General features: G+C 41.3%; 3 protein-coding genes across 3 annotated transcripts; 2 read left to right on the forward strand and 1 right to left on the reverse strand.

Moving 5' to 3' along the window:
* The first annotated feature begins 1,146 nt into the window (after nucleotides 1–1,146).
* Nucleotides 1,147–3,521, forward strand: mcidas (multiciliate differentiation and DNA synthesis associated cell cycle protein). The gene is made up of 7 exons (XM_075468967.1): nucleotides 1,147–1,230; nucleotides 1,307–1,379; nucleotides 1,453–1,532; nucleotides 2,002–2,062; nucleotides 2,210–2,436; nucleotides 2,845–2,955; nucleotides 3,087–3,521. The coding sequence occupies exons 1-7, from the start codon at nucleotides 1,147–1,149 to the stop codon at nucleotides 3,519–3,521; spliced, it is 1,071 nt and encodes a 356-aa protein (XP_075325082.1).
* Nucleotides 3,522–7,978: 4,457 nt separating this feature from the next.
* On the reverse strand, nucleotides 7,979–11,373 carry gpx8 (glutathione peroxidase 8 (putative)). Its single transcript, XM_075468968.1, has 3 exons — nucleotides 11,120–11,373; nucleotides 10,704–10,965; nucleotides 7,979–8,654 (listed from the first exon to the last, which is right to left on the reverse strand). Exons 1-3 carry the CDS (start codon nucleotides 11,324–11,326, stop codon nucleotides 8,491–8,493), a joined length of 633 nt encoding a protein of 210 aa, XP_075325083.1. The 5' UTR covers nucleotides 11,327–11,373; the 3' UTR covers nucleotides 7,979–8,490.
* Nucleotides 11,374–12,275: 902 nt separating this feature from the next.
* Nucleotides 12,276–19,493, forward strand: LOC142382727 (cell division cycle protein 20 homolog B-like). Its single transcript, XM_075468848.1, has 11 exons — nucleotides 12,276–12,308; nucleotides 12,718–12,934; nucleotides 13,955–14,064; nucleotides 14,174–14,231; nucleotides 14,785–14,901; nucleotides 16,616–16,833; nucleotides 16,979–17,073; nucleotides 17,239–17,467; nucleotides 18,123–18,248; nucleotides 18,334–18,457; nucleotides 19,050–19,493. The coding sequence occupies exons 1-11, from the start codon at nucleotides 12,276–12,278 to the stop codon at nucleotides 19,145–19,147; spliced, it is 1,425 nt and encodes a 474-aa protein (XP_075324963.1). The 3' UTR covers nucleotides 19,148–19,493.
* The last annotated feature ends 15 nt before the right edge of the window (nucleotides 19,494–19,508 follow it).

The raw sequence follows: 19,508 nt of genomic DNA on the forward strand, positions 1-19,508 counted from the left end.
TCAAAATAAATCATCATTCAATGAATCTCTGGTCTCTGGCCTCTTTCTTGGTGTGAAATATGAAATGTGGCTCTTGTTTGTTGATCACCAGAACTTTCAACCGTTTCTACGGGTTTTCAGGGTGTCTTTATGACATAAATAAGGGCTTGTTATAATAAAATCCAATTTCTATAGGCAGCTTGCGGTGTTTTCTGACGGGATTAAATGGAATGAACGTGCTGTAAATATGAAACTATTGGCTTCGCAGGATAACAGTAGATAAAAATACTTTTGTAAAAGTAGCGATGCATGCGGCTATTGTTGCCTGAAAGTCGGTATACAAACTTTTTGGTGTCACCAACACCAACTTTCGTCTGTTAGCTGTAGTATTTGAAACCAATGTGCTCACAAAGTAACGTCAGTTGCAGGGCTTTATTTGATGATCCATTACGCGTGGCAGCTCGACCTGCTGACACAGTATCGACCAAACAGGTGTATTCAACCTTATGGTCCAAGGAGACATTTGTTTGTTTACTAATAGAGGCCTTTGTCATGAGCGTGTACTGAGCTGTCTGCTGCAATTGCCCTTTTCCTTTTCCACTTCGCTTTTAATGCGGTAACAAGCTTTGCTTTGTCTGAAGTAGCCTATATTTTACGCACAGTTGGATAACAATTACGCACAGACAGCTCCAGTCAGAGAAATCCCAATGAGTTCAAAACAATAAATAGGAGAATGAAACAAAAGTCTCCTGTCCTTCTGTTTTTCAGCTTATGCTTCAAATTTTCTTGATGTTTACAATAAAATATACTTTTATATATGCAAGTTTCTAACGTTTAAATGACTGTCAGAGGACCTGCCAAGCTTGCGGCTCAGGCACGTTTGTGGACAATTTGGCCGTAGGCGGAGGGGAGTCTGCGTGAATCAGAGGGCACCTGTTCTAATGGCGCCGTTTTACGCGGCACCATTTTTGCACTTCAGACGAAAAAACCGTCTGTACCAATTTAATCTCCGAGGACGCTGTCACTCCCTGGAGACCGAAGAAGTGCATTTGATTGGGTCTTAAGTATGAAACCGCGGCACAGAGAGACGCAAACCGGGAGAATGTCGACTATATCAGCCACAAATCAAAACATGTCCCTTCAGTTCTGCAGATGGAACTGATGGAGATGCGAAGAGACAGACTCGCCTTTGGTGCTGTTTGTCCCAACCAAATGGAACAACTGGGGAGGAGAACAGCTGTTAAGAAAATTGTATGAATTCTGTCTTTTTAATAGGTTACACAATCCAACTCTCAACAACCTAAAAGTCTAATAAATCTTCCTGCAGGATAAAACCCCGGTGCCCAGATGTAGCAGCCCGGTCACGGTGTACGTCGAGTTCCCGTGCATCGCTGATCAAGGTAGGCTGCCTCTCGCATGGATGAACTTCGTGCCCAACATTTATCGTCTTTTCACACTGTTGTTCTGTTGCAGCTTTTTCGACAATTGCATGGGAAGATTTGGAGGACTGCGCCTCCGAGGTGAGACGGGAGAGAGACTCGCTCAGCTCTCAGGTTGGTATGAAACCTGATCAGAAAAGAAATATCCAATTCTTTCGTCTTGAATTCTTATATTTTGTGATTCCTGATTTGTCGTGTGTGATAAATTAGTTAAAGCCCACCAACCGGAGAGTGATTTAATATGGTGGCAGATCTGAAGCCCCCTGTTAATGTTTGACACGATGTGCTGGAATCCTGCACGAATGGCATTGTGGTTTACTCATGACACACAAGCTACTAATTGGCAGGACCTCACACGTTTTTTTTCCCACAAACTGCCCTTTTGGCACACATCAGTGAGCGCACATTACGCATAACGCGACGGCACTTTTCCTGAAATGACCACCAATATATATCCCGTTAGCAAGCCTCACTGCCCTGCCTGGAGTTGGTGTGATTTTCAGGTAGAGAGGTTATATTATATTCAATGAAGAAAAAAAACGTATGCACATCAGTGTTCATTGTGGATTTTATTTGCTTACAGGTGAATGAATCTGATCCAGATGACCAATACTTCGGAGATTATGCGCTGGATTTCATGGCAGGTGAGATAATTAACCTACAGTTTAGATATGGTGACACTCCAACTATAACTGATGCGCTTTTTGTGTTACAACACTTATCATTGTCATCATCAACTAAGATCCTCCACAGTCACAGTGACTTCACCCTTGTTTTGTCTCCTCTGTCAGATTCTGCTTCCATGCTGGAGAGCAGTCTGTCTCCAGCTGAACTGGTACCATTTCAGGGATTTGTCATACCTCCCCTCACCCCTCAGAGGGACTTTGCTCCAGAGGATAGTCTGGTTCACTCAAACACAGAGACAGGCAGCCTGCATGCCCAGGATGGAATTCCCTGGAGGGGGATGGCAGAGTGTCATGGAAGGGCATTGGGACGTTCAGTGTCTGTCAATAAACAGGTAAAACCTCATTATGAGATATATAACCTCTGTAGGGTGGTCTTCTGTGTCTCAAAGTACATCGGGTGTGTCCAGATAAGGAAATATTTGTGAGTGATTTGCCTCACTATGGAGTAATATTAATGCAAGACTTAATACATTTTTGTTATATCTGTTTTTGTTTTTTTCTTTTAATCCAACCCAGTTTGATTTGTAAAGGAGATTTTGCGTAAAACTATAAACTTACATTTCTTATGGTCAACTTAACATTACAAAATGCTTAGCTTTACTCTTAGTAAAATGCCAGTTTTAAGTGCATTTCGACTTTCAGAATCAGCACAAGGTTTTACACAAATTGGTGATGTCAAGGTAAGAGGAAGAGTCCTCAAAGCCGAGAGCAGAACTGAGGGGATCTCTGTGTGCTTGCAGCTCTATGATACTCTTCACAGACAGCAGCAAGAGCTTGACTCCCTTGAGGAGAGGAATCTACACCTCAGGCAGCTGGCCAGTCGAGCAAAGGACCTGGCCTCAGTGCTCGAAGTGAGTACATGATTAAGACAAGCTGATTACACATACTTCCATCCAAGATTTAACCTCTGTTGCTTGTAATGTAATAACTTTTGTTTAATTCTAATTTCTGGATGTTTTGTACTTCTGCAATTTATTTCCAGAAACTGATGACAGTCAGAGACCCACATGTAGGAGCACCAGTGACATCCTGTGGTGAGAACGACTCCCTGGGTCCGCTTAAACGTCAGCGACTGGATGTAGGATATGAAACCGAGTCCTCTGACACAGTGGAGGAGATGCTCAGGGACATCAGCACACGCTGCAATGCTGTCCTGCTCAACAGCGCCACAGCACCGAGGCAGCAACGGGAATCAGAGACAATACGCATGCATGGTGCTTTCTCAGGTCTACAGATGTCTACACCCAGCCGCCTGACTGCTGATGGAGCTGAGGCTGGAGACAGTGTCTCATCTTTCAAAACGTCTATCAGAGAACACTGCACCATAAGAACTCAGGCCTTCCCTCATGGACATGCATTTACCTCGAGGACTCAGCAAGGTGGATACCGCTTTCGCTGGGTTCCCAATTGCAGCTGAAATGTGAGATGAGGGCAGTGGCTTTAGTTATGAAGGTGCCGTAAATCTGTAAGAGAATGGAAGGAATTGTAGGTTGGCAGCAGCTGTTAATGCTTAACTTTTAATCTATAGTTACATCTGTAAATGATTAAATGATGTCCTCCTCAGGTAGCTTGTAAGCTAATCAGTCAAAGGAAATAATACTGCCCTTTCTGTTGTTTACATTGTGTGTGTGTGTGTGTGTGTGTGTGTGTGTTTACACTCCTCGGTGTTTGTTTATTTTTGCATCTCACTACATATTTTTGTTGAGTAAAATATCTATTTTACACGTACGGAAATAAAAGTGTGGTTTTTTTAAGTAAAGAAAAAAGTGCAGTGTTTTTTTTTTGCTGATATTTTGGAGACATGTAATGCTATACAAGAGCACAGGTGATATTTAAGCACGTGGAAAATGAACTTTTTATTGGGAACTTTCCATGTTTGAGCAGTGAAACAAATGTGACCCCATGACCTGCTTTAAGGGCAGGGACTTCCTTCCCTTTTGTCTCTGTCTGAGTGAATGTGTGGTCTGAGTCTGATGCATTGCTGCCCACATCCTTGTTTATGCCCTTTTTGGACATTTAAATAGATTTTGTTTGTCCAGATTGCATGACATGTTAGCCCTCTGGACCAGCTTGCAAACAGTTATGCTGTATAAACACCAGTCCTAAACAAGAAGAAAAAAAAAAGATTTAAAGTTTAAACGCTACCATGAATGAGAATTTTAAAACTTTGCCAAAAACAAAAGAAGTCTAACCCTTTAACCTTTTGGAGTCTCATGTTATCTTCTATTGACCCCTCCATTGAGATGTTCAGCTATAAAGAGCTAATCCACCAGACAATGTCAAATCTCAGTTTAGGCACCTGTTTAAACCTCCACAAAACTGGGGCTGTTTATCTTGAAGCCATGAAGGCAACACTGCAGCTTCGGCCTATAGTTTACAGTATCGATGCTGCTTCTGTCATGAAAACTTTACAGCTCAAACACAGATAAGAAGAACCTGAGTGATACGGAGGCCTAGGCCTCACAAAATCATGCCATATACATGTATGACTAAAGCGAACAGAGTGTGGAGAGGTGATCAGTATATCATGGTTCCCAAGCAGGGATGGCTAAGAGTCATCCAGGCAAGCCCTAATGATAACCTTTATCAAGCAGGAAAAATGTAGGTCTCCTCTTAAACATAGAAAGGGTGTCTGCCTTTATAAGCCACACTGGAGAGGAGCCTTATGTTCACTAACAATTAAAGGGGCACTTGAAGTGACTCCAGAGGCATGAATAGATGGGGATTCATATTCCATTAATCAAGTTATAATTTTATCTCCACACCTATACAAGATATTGGAGTTTTTGATCACTTACAGTGATGCTGTTTTGGCATTTTCCAGATTTGACCTCTGCAAGTTAAACATTGTGACATATTTTTTATTTTTGGAATCTTGGTAGGCTCGCATCACCTCAGTTTCTGCTAAACCAGATGCAAACCTGAGGAGTTTCTGTTTATCTGTAAATCATATGCAATCTGTAATCCATAATTTATGCTGCTTATGCTATTCAAACAATGTACATACTTCAGAAATAGAATTTTTTTCTTGATTTTTTGATCGCTTCTTGTTTTTTATCGAATTGAACAAGAAGAACCTATGTGCGCAAAACGAGCAAAGCCATTTTCTCTGAAAAATAAAGGCGTTCGTCGTTGACCCGGTGAGAACTATACGGAAGAGGGCCAGACATAAGAAAAAATAATAATTTTTTGCCTGTCGAGATTAAAGTCGACATGTTGAGAATAAAGTCAACTCCTCTGGTCCATCTTCTAATTACTTTATTTTCGACATTTCGACTTTATTCTCGACAGGCAAAATATAAATATTTTTCTTATGCCTGGCCCTAATACTCTTCCGTAGTGAACAGCTGCAGAGGGCGAAGCTTTGTTAAGCTGACTGCGACACATTTGGCCGGTTAAGCTGCCGCCAAACTGCAGGGGACGATGTGGGAGGAGAGAGGAAAACACAGAGACAATGAAGTTTCTAAGGTGACAAAAACCAAACCTGGAAGGAGGCGAACCGGGCTGAGTCTCGCGGGAAAGAGGATGGAAGGGAGATTATTATTTATGCTTTTCCCTTTAAGGGATGCTGGTGTTGGGACAGGCGCCTTCAAAGCTTCAGGGCAAATACAATCCGAAACATTTTTATTTGAGCTTATCTCTTGGCGTGTTGCACATCTCACTTGTTTGTGTTATGAAGCCTGCCTTAAAATCTTACTTAGCTGTAAGAAGAGGCGATAATGAATGAATTAATTAGAGAGGTTCAAAAGTCAAATGGAAACCTTTCATGTTTATGTGAAGATAATTCATAGAACGAAGTATTTAAAAAGCAGATCTTTGTGTTGGTGCTCAGCTTGTGTCGGCTGCAGCACGCACCTGTGGCGAGGTTCGAGGCTCGAGCTCTCAGGGTGAGCCCATATGGACGCGACAGGTGGCGAGAACGTGCGCACCCTCGCGCCGTTCAGCCCACTTAGCGCCACGTCAGCTCGCCAATTCAGTGTCAGCCGAAGAGCTGCTACAGGGGTGCATCCTTCACTCAGTGAAGCTGATTTAAATCTCCGGTGTCTGCTCTCTGTTAAAGGTCAGCTGCTGTTGACTGAATTTAGGAGACTGGAAACATGTTTGGGTGGATATTTAGCATCTGGATGCTCACATTTATCTAACAAAGCACATGGGATATTCTACCTGATTTAGTTTAATTGTATTTTAATTTTAACCTCATTTTCAGTAGGTTAAAAACATTTGATTAAAAGTCAAACAGCTTTTTTTTTTTTTTTAATTCAAATCCATTGTAGTCCATTCGTTAAATAGGGGTCTCTTTGTACAGTTTTGTGTCATTTGGAATGACTTTTTGATACTTGCTTTCTTCAGCATTATTGCTGAATATTCCAAACATATGTATTTCATTATCGTCGTGGTAATATCATTCTGTTCAAATAAACCACCTCTGTGGCTTCAGTTATGAGATAACCTGTCAAATGACACCACCACTCAGATAAATAAATGATACAGTTTCGTCCTTGACTGATAACACGTTGCCGCCTCCACTTTTAGAACGTTACCGCGTTGCTCATTTTGGCTTTGTCTGGCTGTTTGTTTCCAATAGAAACCAGGACGCGGACTGCATCCTTGAACGGGAATAATTAAACGCAAAAAAAAAAAAAAAAAAAAAAAAAAACATCTGACAGCCAATAGCAGAGCAGAGGACAGTGCTTCCCGCTCCGCTGTGCGCCCTGCAGGAGTATTTAGAAGAGAAGAGTTGGAGCAGGAGGAGCAGACCTCAGGTGCAGCAGGCAGCAATGACCCGGTCAGTTCAGGGTAAAGAGGAGGTGAAACCGTGGTTTACATAGATGTTGGGGAGTGATGCTGCACCGGAGACCCACAAATGGAAACTCCAACAGGGTGAGTAAATCCTAAAAATTGCGCTGAAATAGCTGAAGTTGAAAATATGGCGTCACTTCTCAGGTGTTGCTGCTGCTGCTGCAACCAGGCAACCACCTACAAACTCCAAACAACCCCACTGCTCCGGTCCGGTTTAACAAACTGCATGGCAGCCCTCACACGACAAACGCATCGGCTCATGTTAGTCTGATAGAAAAACACACATTTCTGCAAGCTTTCATTCACATGATCACAAATGCTTCCACTTAAACCTTTAAAACTCATACATAATAGAATGCTGTGTCCTTTTTCATACTTTTTTTTCACAAGTTTTGTTTTCTTTTGTTTTTGTTCTGTCCCCCCACTGCTGCAACAATGTGAATTTCCCCACCGAGAGGCTGAAAGGATTATCTTAGTGTTTCCTATGTGAGAAATCTCTTCTCCGTGACCACGAGCTGAGATTTTTACTTTGTTCCCATGGCCACTAGGATGCTGAGAAGTTTGACTGGCAAAAGGAGACCCTCCCCTTTCAAGGTAAGAGGAGCAGATTTCACACACCTGTTCAGTCCATGCGTTTGCAACCATTACAGAAGTCCTGTGATTCGTGACTGGTTGGGAGGCAGTGTAATGTTAGCTGACGTCTCTGTTCTGCAGCTCACACTGCTCTGCTACCTTAACAGTTGCATTTGACGGTGTAATTTCCTCCAAATGGGTTTTTCAGAATGTGGAGTAATTTTGCACAGATCTGTTTTGCGAAGAAGCAGATGTTCAGTTTTCAGCATCTCAACCACAACTCGCTGGGAGGGCCAATCTCTCTGTGTTAACCAGGTGACATATTTGGGTAGTGTGAAGGCAGTGTCTCGTTAGCTGGTTGATTCTTAAGGTGCCAGCTTACCTGCTGCTGCCCTCCGACTATCCATGAAACCCACAGCTTCAGAACCATCTGCAGCCACTTCTGGGATTTTCGATTTATTTATTTTTACCAAAAAAAGAAAAAAGAAATTTGAAAGCTCGTTGAATGAAATGAAATAATTTAATTGTTGGATCGATGGAGCACAATTATCCAGGCTCATATCAGTCAACACAGGCTCAAATGGTACGCTTCATCTTAAGAAAGAGATTTTTTTTATGTAAACTTTAGACAGAGATGGTAGCAGGTACAACAACAAGGCAATCTGAACATCTGTAAAAAAGCCACCACTTTAAAAGGCAAAACAATCCTTTGGCTGCACCAGTGGTCACTGTAGGGAATGTTCATCACATCTGTCATTAATAACCACAGGATGGTGCCAGCACACACACACACACACACGCCGACAGCTCTCAACAAATACACACTCTGACCTGCATTGAATGACTATCACTACCTCTGTGTGACTGACACTAGTGGATAATCCTGCATGTTCCTGGAGCGACACATCTCCCAACAACACTCACTGGTAACAGTTCAGTCACTCCCGGCTGTCAAAGCTCAGGGAGCACAGACATAACTTGTAAGTATGTCCAGTATTTATCAACGAGGGCCATCATAGCTCCACCCGTTTCTTTAGGATGATCTCTCGCACCAACGCTGTGGCCTCTTGTCGGACGCTCTCGATGGGCTCGTCTGTTCGCCAGAACCGGACCACTTTCCCTTCTGGATTCACCAGAAACTTCCAGAAGTTCCACTTCGGGGTTTTCTGCACAGAATCTGACAGCAAATAAGACATTACAGTGCAGTTATTAATATTGCATTTGCTACGTATTTCTCTAATCTTTATAAAATCACCAGGAAACGCCCTCTTTTTTGAGAGCGTGCAGTGTGTGTTTTTTGTAGCCGTACAAAAAAAAAAAAACGCATCTTGGAGAAAACAGTCCTGAAAACATCCCATGAAGTACTTTGATACAATAAATTATTGAAAAAAAAACTCACATGAAACTCTGAAACACCACAGAAAACGTGGTTGCCAGTCAGGTTGGGCATTTTGAAGTCAACGCTAGAAAAGGGACATTGTGTAAAATACGAACAACAAAAAAAAAAAGCAATGATTTGTAATTTTCAGAAACCTATCCTTTATTCACAATAGAACATAGAGAACATATCAAATGCTGAAAGTGAGACATATTTCATATTTCATGAAAAACATCATCTCTTCTTGAATTCGATGGCAGCAACACGTCTCAGAAGTTGGGACGGGAGGCAACTAAAGGCTGAAAAAGTAAGTGATACTAAAAAAATGGCTGCTGGAGGAACAACTAATTAGGTTACTTGGCAACAGCTCAGTGAGGTGATTGGGTATAAAAACAGTACCTTAGAGAGGGAGAGTCTCTCAGAAGTAAAGAGGGGCAGAGGTTCATCAATCTGCTAAAAAATAGTCTAGAAATTTCAGAATAATGTTCCTCAATGTAAAATTACAGTATATAGCCAAAGCTCAATTTAAGAAAAGTGACTGAGGCAAAGATCTCTTCTGCAGTCAGACAAATCCAAATTTAAAATTATTTTAGGAGATAATGAATGATGCATCCTCCAGACTAAAGAGAGGGATCATTTGGCTCATTATTAGTGCTCAGTACCAAAGCCTGCATCTCTGATGGGATGGGATGGGGGTGCATTAGAGCCAATAGAACTGGCAACTTGCACTTGTGGAAAGGCACCGCGAGCGATGAAAGGTACATACAGGTTTTAGAGCAACCTGTGCTCCCGTCCAGATTACGTCTTTTTCAGGGAAGGCCTTTTATATTTCAGCAAGACAATACTGAACTGCATATTCTTTGTAGCAGAGTCCGGATGCTGGACTGGCCTCACAAACTGAAAACATTTTGGTGCATCATGAGACTCAAAGTACGACAAAGAAGACCCAGAATGGTTGAGCAGCCGGAGTCCGGAACAACCTTTCCCAAACTTCCAGCAGCTGGTCCTCTCAGTTGGCAGACACAGACTGATGTTAAAAGAAGAGGTGATAATACAGTGGTACCAACTTTTTTGAGACGTGTTGCTCCCATCAACTTCAAGAAGAGCTAATATTCTTAATGAAACGACTTAATGTCTCGCTTTTTGTATGTTTCTATGTTCCGTTGGATAAAATATCAGTTTGTGATGATTATGTTCTGCTTTCATTTAAAAATTCTATGCAATCTTAAAACGTCAAAGCAAAAAGAACCAAGGAGTCTTTATTTGCCTACAACAGGAACTGGTTTGACGATAGGTTGTAATTGTGTCAACGATACTGAAAATGATCATAGCTCCACAGGATGGTTGAATAGTAACCAGTTAAGTTCTACTTGGAGAAAAAGATGACAACTTCCTCGTAGATGTGGGCCGGGATAGTTATCCTGCAGCTGCTACTTCAGAGTAGATTAAGATTTTCACATCGACAAGTTTTCTGAAGTACATATTTCACAATATAATATCTTTTCACAAATTAGTTGCATATTTCAGCTATGTAGTCAGAAAATGATTAAAAATGACCAAAAGGTACCTGAAATATACAAAGCGTTTTCCCCTATATGGTAGACATAATGCTTGTGTAAGATTTCGTAGGATTTGTTGTTTGAATACTTGAGGCTGCAGGAGTGGATGAGTAGTAACGTATTGGTTATTTACCCAGCATCACATGAGGTGTGATGAAACTTAGGTCCAAACTGGCGGGCAGCAGTTTATTTGTGCCCTTAAATGCAGCAGAAACGATCATTTCCAGCACACAGCGAGTGTTTCTGCACTTCCCTGCAGTGTTGGAGTTAAAAATGCTTTCTTGCCAACCTGTCAGGTACTTGTAGGCAGCGTCTGCTTCTGTTCCCATGATTTTGATCTTGCTGAAGAAGGGGAAGGTAACACCGTAGGTGGACTTGGCGAAAGTCTCGATGTCCCGACTGAACCCGGTCTCCGTGTCCCCGAACTGGCCGCAGGGGAAGGCCAGCACGTTGAAGTGAGACGTGCCCAGCTCCCGGTGGAGCTCCTGCAGAGACCTGTAGTTGGCCTCTGTGTGCTCGCAGTGACTCGCCACGTTTACAACCAACGACGCCTGTGCAGAGGGGGAGAAAACATGGGAAATGTTATGAAACTGTACAACATTGTGCGATTTTAAGCAAAGAAACCCGCCTGAAAGTGGGACTTGTGCAAAGTGTGCGCAGATTTAGCCTCAAACGCAAACGGCTGGAGTGATGATGTGGACATACTTTTCCTCGGTACTTCTCCAGAGAAACCGTCCTCCCCTTCGCGTCTTTCACCTCGAAAGAATAAAAGTCATTCGGTTTTCTGGGTTTCACCAGCTGGGTCTGCAGGAGGAATAAACACCCCACACCGACTGTCATGCTCAGCAGAACTCTTAACCTTTTTGCTTTGAGTTTGGAGGACTTGGTGGGATAACCTCCTAGTGCCTCCATCTTGGAGGGGGTGCTGTGGACGGACTTGGGGGGGACTCTTGCCAGAAGTACCGGGGCGGATCGGAGGAAAGAACTGTGTAAAGTTAGCTGGAATACACCGGAATCACACTGGCTTTAAAATAAAGTACATAAAAAAGTAACATGCGCACGTTTGCGCATGTTACTTACTTTATTTGAGATGTTCATGAAGACGTTAGGATGCTGTTGAAGTTAAATGCTTAAATGCTTGGAAACTTAAAATGTTGCCCTTCAAAATAACAAAATCGACAACAACTGATAGAAGAAAAGCCCCTAAACTTTGAATAAAAAAATCAACTTTGGGCTTAAAAGTTAATGAAACTCCCGTCTTGGTTCAGTGATGCATACTTTTACAATAGATGAAAGAGATGAAGAGAGCAAGATGTTCAGGCAGTCATGACTTATTCTAGGCACAAGTACATTTTCCCTTTTCCTGGCACCAAACTGAACAGTAGCTGGGACCTCACATGTTTTTTTTTTAATTTATCTATGGATAGATTATAACTGATTTCGCCTCAGCAGTTAAGAGCGCATAGATAAACACAAAGTTAGATTTTTCTTGTAGCAGCAAATGTAGCACACTTTTTCACATGGGCTGTTATAACACGTGCTCTTTGCTTTTGCTTCAATGGAAAGCACTTTCTTACCTAGGCTTTGAAAGGAAATAAAAATGCACTTCCTTTACTGTAGCTGCAATGACATGAACTTCTTCTATACACCTGATAAACTGCATAGCTGCACAATCTACTACATTAGTGTCTTCTGAATTTAAAATAAATGTTGGTAAAATAATAAAATATATATATATATATATATATATATATATATATATATATATATATATATATATATATTATGCTGTTTAAAACACAGAGGACTTTTAAAAATAAGTATAATCAAACTGAATAGGAGCCCGAAGCAAACACCCATAATGCCACAGCAGCAGCTTAGCAACCAGTTAGCAGTACTGAAGCAACCATCTGTAATACTTCAGCAACCACCGCGAATAAACACAGATGACCTTGTGACCTTTCTGGAAACCACTGAACAGCATCTCAGTAACTGTAGTGTCTAAGCTATTGTTTGGAGATAATAGTCATCTATGACGTTATCAGGAAAAACGAGGCTAAGTTTGCCTTGCAGCCTGTGGATTGATTGTTCAGAGAAGTAATTTATGTGTCATCTGTGACCTAATGAGATCCGACTCAATAAGTAAACAATTAAAGAAGCTTTTGTTTTGAAGGTCCATACCGGAAATATTACTTTTTTTTTTAGTTGTTTCTTTTGGTATTTCAGTAGTTTCACGAAGTATGAAATTTATATCAGTTGTCAATATTAAGCCTTGTTTTTTGTTTGTTCAATTATCTCCTCAGGGACAAAAGAAGTCCCATGGAGTAAATTACAAACGCTTCAGAAGGTGGATCACCCAGAGGAGCAGCAGCGAGGGTCCTGTTGCGAGTACACCGGTGGCCCCTGGAGGGCAGTGTGATCCAAGCTTTGAGTTTGACACCGTCTGCAAGAGGCTGGAGCTCGAATCTCCACCGAGAGTTCATGAACAGGAGCATAAAGTACCACAGAGAAACCCTCCAGGTATCACACAACCGTACAACAGTTTCCTTCATCTAAACTCTGGAGAGGAAACCCAGAAATTAATCCTATTTCTGCTTTTCAGTCTTTTTTTTTTTACGTGGTATAAAAGAATACCTACCTGTATATCAATCATCCATAAGATTATCACCACCAGTTGACTGGGTTCCTCCTCTCTCCATAACACCACTCATCTGTCCAGACATGGACTCAACTAGACCACCAAAAGACATGCTTTGGTGTCTGGCTCCAAGCTGTCCGTAGCTGATCTATTAAGTCCTGTGATTTGTGAGTTGGGGCCTCTATAGATCTGACATGTTTGTCCAGCTTGTCTCGCTGATGTGTAATTGCATTGATATCTTGAAGATTTAGAGGATAAGTTAGCACTTTGAAATTCTGTTCCACTCATTCTTGAGGCCATTGAAAAAATTAAATAAAACAATACTTTATTTATCCCAAAGGGAATAAATATATCCGCTTTTCTTACAATGCTATCAGCAAATACTATCTGTAGAATGTGTTTTCTCAGTCCGCAACAATGTTTAAGTGGGTGGTACATGTCCAAGGAAAGTCATTCTTCCATCATTTTCCAATATATCAACTTAAAGGATAGAGCATTCACTTGCTGGCTAATACATGCCACCGATTGCCAGATGCCATTTAATTTAGATGATCGATCTTTTTCATTTCACCTGTCAGTGTTCATAGTGTTATGGCTGACTGGTGCATCATTTTTCCGTTTGGTGTGAAATATTGCAACAATGGTTATGTATTGTAGATAAATGATTCAATGATTCAGATGCTTTATTCAACCAGCACTGTGGACAATATCTAAGCTATCAGAGTCACAGCTGTGGACATGGTGTCCACATGGCACCGTGTCTTAACATATGGCTTTATGGCTTGGTAATAACACTTAAATGATTCGCTACATAAGCTACAAACAATCCCTGTCGCAGCATTTTTATTCCTTTACAGCGCTTGACATGACAAGTTTTCTGTGATATTGTCTTGTTGCGACAGATGCATCAGCTGTGGGAGACGGCAGTGTGGCAGTTGTACCACTGACCACAACAAATACCACTCAACACTGTGCCAGAGGATGGTCTGACGCAGAAAAGTCCCCAGAACAGGTTTGTTTCAGGAAGCTCAACCAGTTTCCCTCTAGCTGGATATTTATGAGTCTCACATGCTCACAGGGAATAGAAAAAGATGAAAACAAACAAGATGTCTTTTTCACAGCAAGTGACGTGGGTGTGGGGAGCTGCAGTTCAAGCACAAGGAAACCCTCAACTGGCTGGTACAGCATGACTGAGCGATTATAGTGTGTGACTAAAATGTGTGATGATGAGTGATATCGCCTAATGTCATACCAGGAAACCACAATGAAGAGCTTGATCAATCTGTAGTTTTTGAAAAGCAGCAGAAACTGCTGTTGGAGGTGTGTGTTTACATTGGCTTCTGACAGATCCAGAGAACTTTAGAACAAAGAACATGACATTTGAGCTGCATAAGACATCTCACTTGACAGAAATCATTGGTTAAATCTTTTTAGTCATCATCGACACCTCCTTTGATTAGGAGCATCTAAGCACATACTTGACTATATTTCTACCAATGACAATACACACCTTTTCAGTTTTATTCAGCCTTTCTTGTGTGGCTTTTCACAGGAGACACAGTAAATACGATCAGTAACCATTCACTTACTGTTTAGCAAATCTATATAAGCTTTGGTATTCTTATATATGCAACGCTACAAAATAATTTAATTTTAGTTTCAGTGAATGCATAATCAGTGAATCCATGATGTGTGTGTGTGTTTTGCAGTTTATGATATTTCACTTTTGCAGGCTCTGATGGGAAAAGGCCCGATTTGCAGGCCTTTGACATTTTGAACAACGCCTGTACGAATGTGCAGGGACAGTCAGTGATGACGTTGGGGGCCCCGTCACTCCTAAATGACTACTGTAAGAGAACATACAAGTCCTTATAAAGTTGGAAGTAGATGTTTGTGAACTGTTTGGAATAACAAGGATTCCTGTACTGCTTGTGAAGTATAGTTTAAACTTCATGTTAGCTATGGTTACAGACAAAAATAACACATGAATTTGTACTTTCCATGTGTTTGTTGAATGCATTTATTAATCCGTCCCTGTTGAAGTTAAAGATGAATTTCTTCTTGAAAAGCTACTGGGAGTTGGGTGTTCGCAGTAAGGAGATGAAATTGGAAATGTGGGTTGCTAAAGCACCCGTCATTTTAAGTGAATACATAATGTATGGTTTCCGATAAATTCTGTTCTTTGCAACAGATATTGGTTGGCGTTAACCTTGCCCTGATTGTGGCTTTCTTGGGTCTTAGAGGAACTTTTATAGAGATGCAAGACAGAAAATGTCCTGACAGAATTTGTAAATACTGGATGTTCATCAGTCCACAGCAAGACAAACTGTCTGCCAATGGAGGAGATTCAGGACTGTTATTGCTATCTGAATGAACGTATTTACATCGCACAATTCAACAAGCAGGTGATTCATAGTGCTTTACCTACAAAATAAAAGCATTAAGGAGTTGGCCTCCTGCAACAAAGAGCATGAGGTGCAATCCTGAAAGATAATAAGAGCACACAGGATAACAGAAAATCTTGCAGATATGTCTTCTGGTTGACAAAATCTTTTTCCATAAATCCACTCTATAAGGAAATGGTATGAGACTGGTGTGGAAGGATCGCATGCTCTCCAAACATCACAACAATTGCAGAACACTGAGGATGCTTCAGGTTTTCAAATGTTGGATTTTAAACAATGAACTTTAGCACAATAAACTGGTAGGATGTCAAAGGTTGTGTTGTTAAAACCAAGTATTTTAGCCCATAACCTTGTTCAAGTGACAAATACAAACCTGGAAGTGACAAAGGTGTTTAAGTGAAGTGTTGTTGTGTCATTAACAAACCTTAACTAAAAAATTAGAACAGAGCTGTCATTTGTTGGTGTAGAATATGTACGCAGACATAAAAGCCCGAAAGTGCTGTGCATTAAAAGTGCCATCAAAACTTCCTTTCCTGCCTCTTTGGGAGGACTTTGTGGCTTTTTAAAGGAAGCTAAGCAAACTGTCAATTCAAAGTTTTAGTGGAGCAAAGCAGCACAGCAGTGAGAAAAACACACGAGGAAATCAACATCAGAATGGTTGAAAAAGAAGGAAATTTATCTCTCGGATGGTCCAGTTGGAGACCTTAACCCTTTAAGAGGCCTCCTCAATCAAGCATGCCAGAAATATGATGAACTAAAGCACCATTTTTAGGGAGCTGTCTCATAAGCAGCTACATTAAGTTTTGTCTGATTACTCAGTTTGTTCATGAAAGGCATGAAACGCAGACTGGGTGTTAATTTAGTATTTAGTCTTATTATTGCTATAACTGAATTAGATGAGGATCAGATCAGAGTTTATTATCGTCAAAGCAGAAATCCTGATAACTGCAAAGAGTTGTTTAGTTTATGCAACTGTAGGGTGGTCTTGAGTTTGTATAGACTTGTATAGAGGATTATTTATGGGTAAACTTATGCTGAGGTTACATTCTCTGTCTTTTTGTTATTTTGTCATAACAAATAAAAAATAATATCAGCCAATACAATCATCCTGCTCATTATAGCCTTTTTAGTCTTCTTTTTCTTACTCTTTCCTTTTAGACACCAATCTTCTCGACTGCAGCTGTAATGGAATGATTGCTTTAGCGCTGGGCTCGTCTGTTTACCTTTGGAATTCAGAAACTCGTTCCCTGGTGGGACATTTTGAGCCGAGTCCAGATCCCGGTCAGCTGCGCAGCGAGACTCTGTCCATCTCCTGTCTGTGCTGGAGCCGAGATGGCAGAGCTCTCTGCATTGGGAACAGACGAGGGGAAATGCAGGTACATTTCTGGAGGCTATGAGTTTAAAATAGTCATGAACTGTTTCACAAGAACTCTGGTGGTCTCTGTGAGGGGAAATGTAACATTAAGCTGAATCAGCAGGATGACGGTTTGTGGTGTTTCATTTTTTCTATATGACATTCAGTTGTGGGACGTTGACCACAAGCACAGCATGAGAAATCTGCGAACACACCTCTCTGTGGTGTCAGCGCTTTCCTGGAAACAGCAGTTACTCAGCAGGTACTCGTTCATACGCTACGCAGACAATGAGTAAATAAAATTCTAAAGAACTGTCGGTTTATAAGCCATGATTATGAAAAAGCAGAACAGCGACTGTCAAATGAATGAAGTGTCAGGTAAAAGCCGTGTTTTCTCTGTGAGCTAACAGTGTTCACAATCTCACAGTGGTTGTGCTCTAGGACACATCCATCACCTTGACCCTCGGGCTCCTACATGCGTGGTAGGTGCAGCCGTCCAGAAGGGGTCAATCTGCAGTCTGCAGTGGTCACCCGGAGACGACCGGCTGGCTAGCGGCTCCACTGGGGGCCTCCTCCATATCTGGGACAATGACATCACAGGGATCAAAAGGTCCCGTCAGCCAGTGATGACAATGGAACAGCCAAGTGCTGTTAAGGTACTTGAAATAAAAAAAAGGGGCTGAAAGATTTCTATTTTCCATTTTTAATAATCTGAATCAAAATATAATGGACCGTTTTCACGTACCTGAAGGAATCTTTTTTTGTTTTATTTTGCGCCACCGCCTTGGACTCCGCTGGCGTGACATAAATAAAATACACATTTTAGAGCAGTGCTTTTATTTTGCTATCATTTGCTTTACTTTGAGCAGCAGACTGACATGTTCACAATGACAAAGTTTATATTAAGCATGCAAGTTTATATTTGCCATGGTTTTAACTTATGTCTGCATTAGCCATCATTTCATGCCATGAGCTCGCCTATGTCACCTATGATTTTGTCACGATAAACACGATAAGTTCTACAGTAAAACCCAACCTGAACGTGAATCAGATTCGTCTCACTTGTTGATTTGTTACAGAGGACCTAGACCACTCACAATGTATGAAAGGTTTTGGGATTTATAAGATTGTCACAGCCACTGTCATATGTTGCAAGTGTTCAGTTGCAGGACTTGATGATGACTCATTCTAACTCTTGCAGACTGAGTAGCACTCAGCTGGTTGTTATGCTTAGAGGTTGAGCTTCTATCACTCAGGTAAAGTACGTTTTGTTATCATGCATTGTGGATACGCTTGTGTTTCTGTGTCCAGGCATTGGGGTGGTGTCCGTGGCAGAGACATGTGATTGCTACAGGAGGAGGATGGAAAGATGGTGAGCTGAGACTCTGGGACACACAGTCGGGGTCTTGCTTGACTTCTGCCAACACCAATTCACAGGTGCTTATGGCTTGAAGTGTATCAGAGCTATTTTTGCTATAAAAAAAATGCTGCATAGTTTTACCCGTATGATTCAATTCTATAGATCTGTTCTCTTCGATGGGCTGACAAGAAACGGTATCTTGTCACAGGTCACGGTCTTCCTCATCACCAAGTCACCTCCTGGAAGTGGGAGTTTCCCTCCCTCAGACGGATCGACCAGCTCACAGGTTAGAAAACCATAAATTGCATTAAGTGTACTATTAATGCAAAAAATTCTGTTTAACAGATTCACACCACCCTCGTCGGAATAAGTGCATTGCATCATCATACACCCTGAGTAATATTACCATGGCACATCTTCCACTGAGAAAGTTGATTCATGTCCTGGCCTTTCAGTGAATGTGAAACTATGAATTAAGCGCTTCCAAAGGTGACATGTAACGTCAGTTTATCGGTTTATTCAGCTTAAACCTTTGCTGTGCGCCTCTTGTCTCTTTTGTTACTCTGAAATGATTAATGATAGAAATAAATGAGTTACTTTTCGTGAGATATTATGAACAAGTAATATGTCATCCATTGTGTAATTTAATGTGGTCATCTTTTGTTCACTGAACTGTTGACTGGTGCAAAAAGCTTTGAGAAGGGGGGGCGAAATGTTGGCAATATTACTGCCATCACCTCAAGTGGGTCTGCTATTCATTTTAACAAAGAGCCACAAATACTAATCAATGTTCCAAGTTTTGCTTTCACTTTTACTAAACTTTTCTATTTATCTAACAGAAGACATTTAAGGTTTTAATACAGTTTTTGTCTTTTCAGGTCATTTTCAACGAGTTCTGCACTTGGCCATAAACCCTGACAATACTCACATCTTCTCTGCTGGGGCAGACCAGTGCTTCCATATCTGGGATCTGTAGTTACCAACATCATTTAATATGGGTGGTGAATGTAGTTGCCATCTGGTTGGACCGCTTTCTTTGAAGAGACGTTTCCTGATCTCCGTTCCGAACAAACCACAAGACTTCGCCGACCGCAGAAGGCTCGGTCTCAGTTGTGACTTCCTGCCATGCATGAGGCGCATGCTTTAATTCATTGGAAGGACAAAAGACACAACACTGTATTTTTTCACCATGACAGATACTTACTGACGAACTTAAAAGTCAGATAAGAAGTGGAAATGGGGACAGATTCTGGCCAACAATACGACTGGAAAACATTGTGAAAAACAGCATGAAATGTGGCAAACTGAACAATGAAATTAAATCTGGGAACAAAACT

The sequence above is a fragment of the Odontesthes bonariensis genome, chromosome 6, assembly GCF_027942865.1.
Source record: "Odontesthes bonariensis isolate fOdoBon6 chromosome 6, fOdoBon6.hap1, whole genome shotgun sequence".
Classification (NCBI taxonomy): Eukaryota; Metazoa; Chordata; class Actinopteri; order Atheriniformes; family Atherinopsidae; genus Odontesthes; species Odontesthes bonariensis.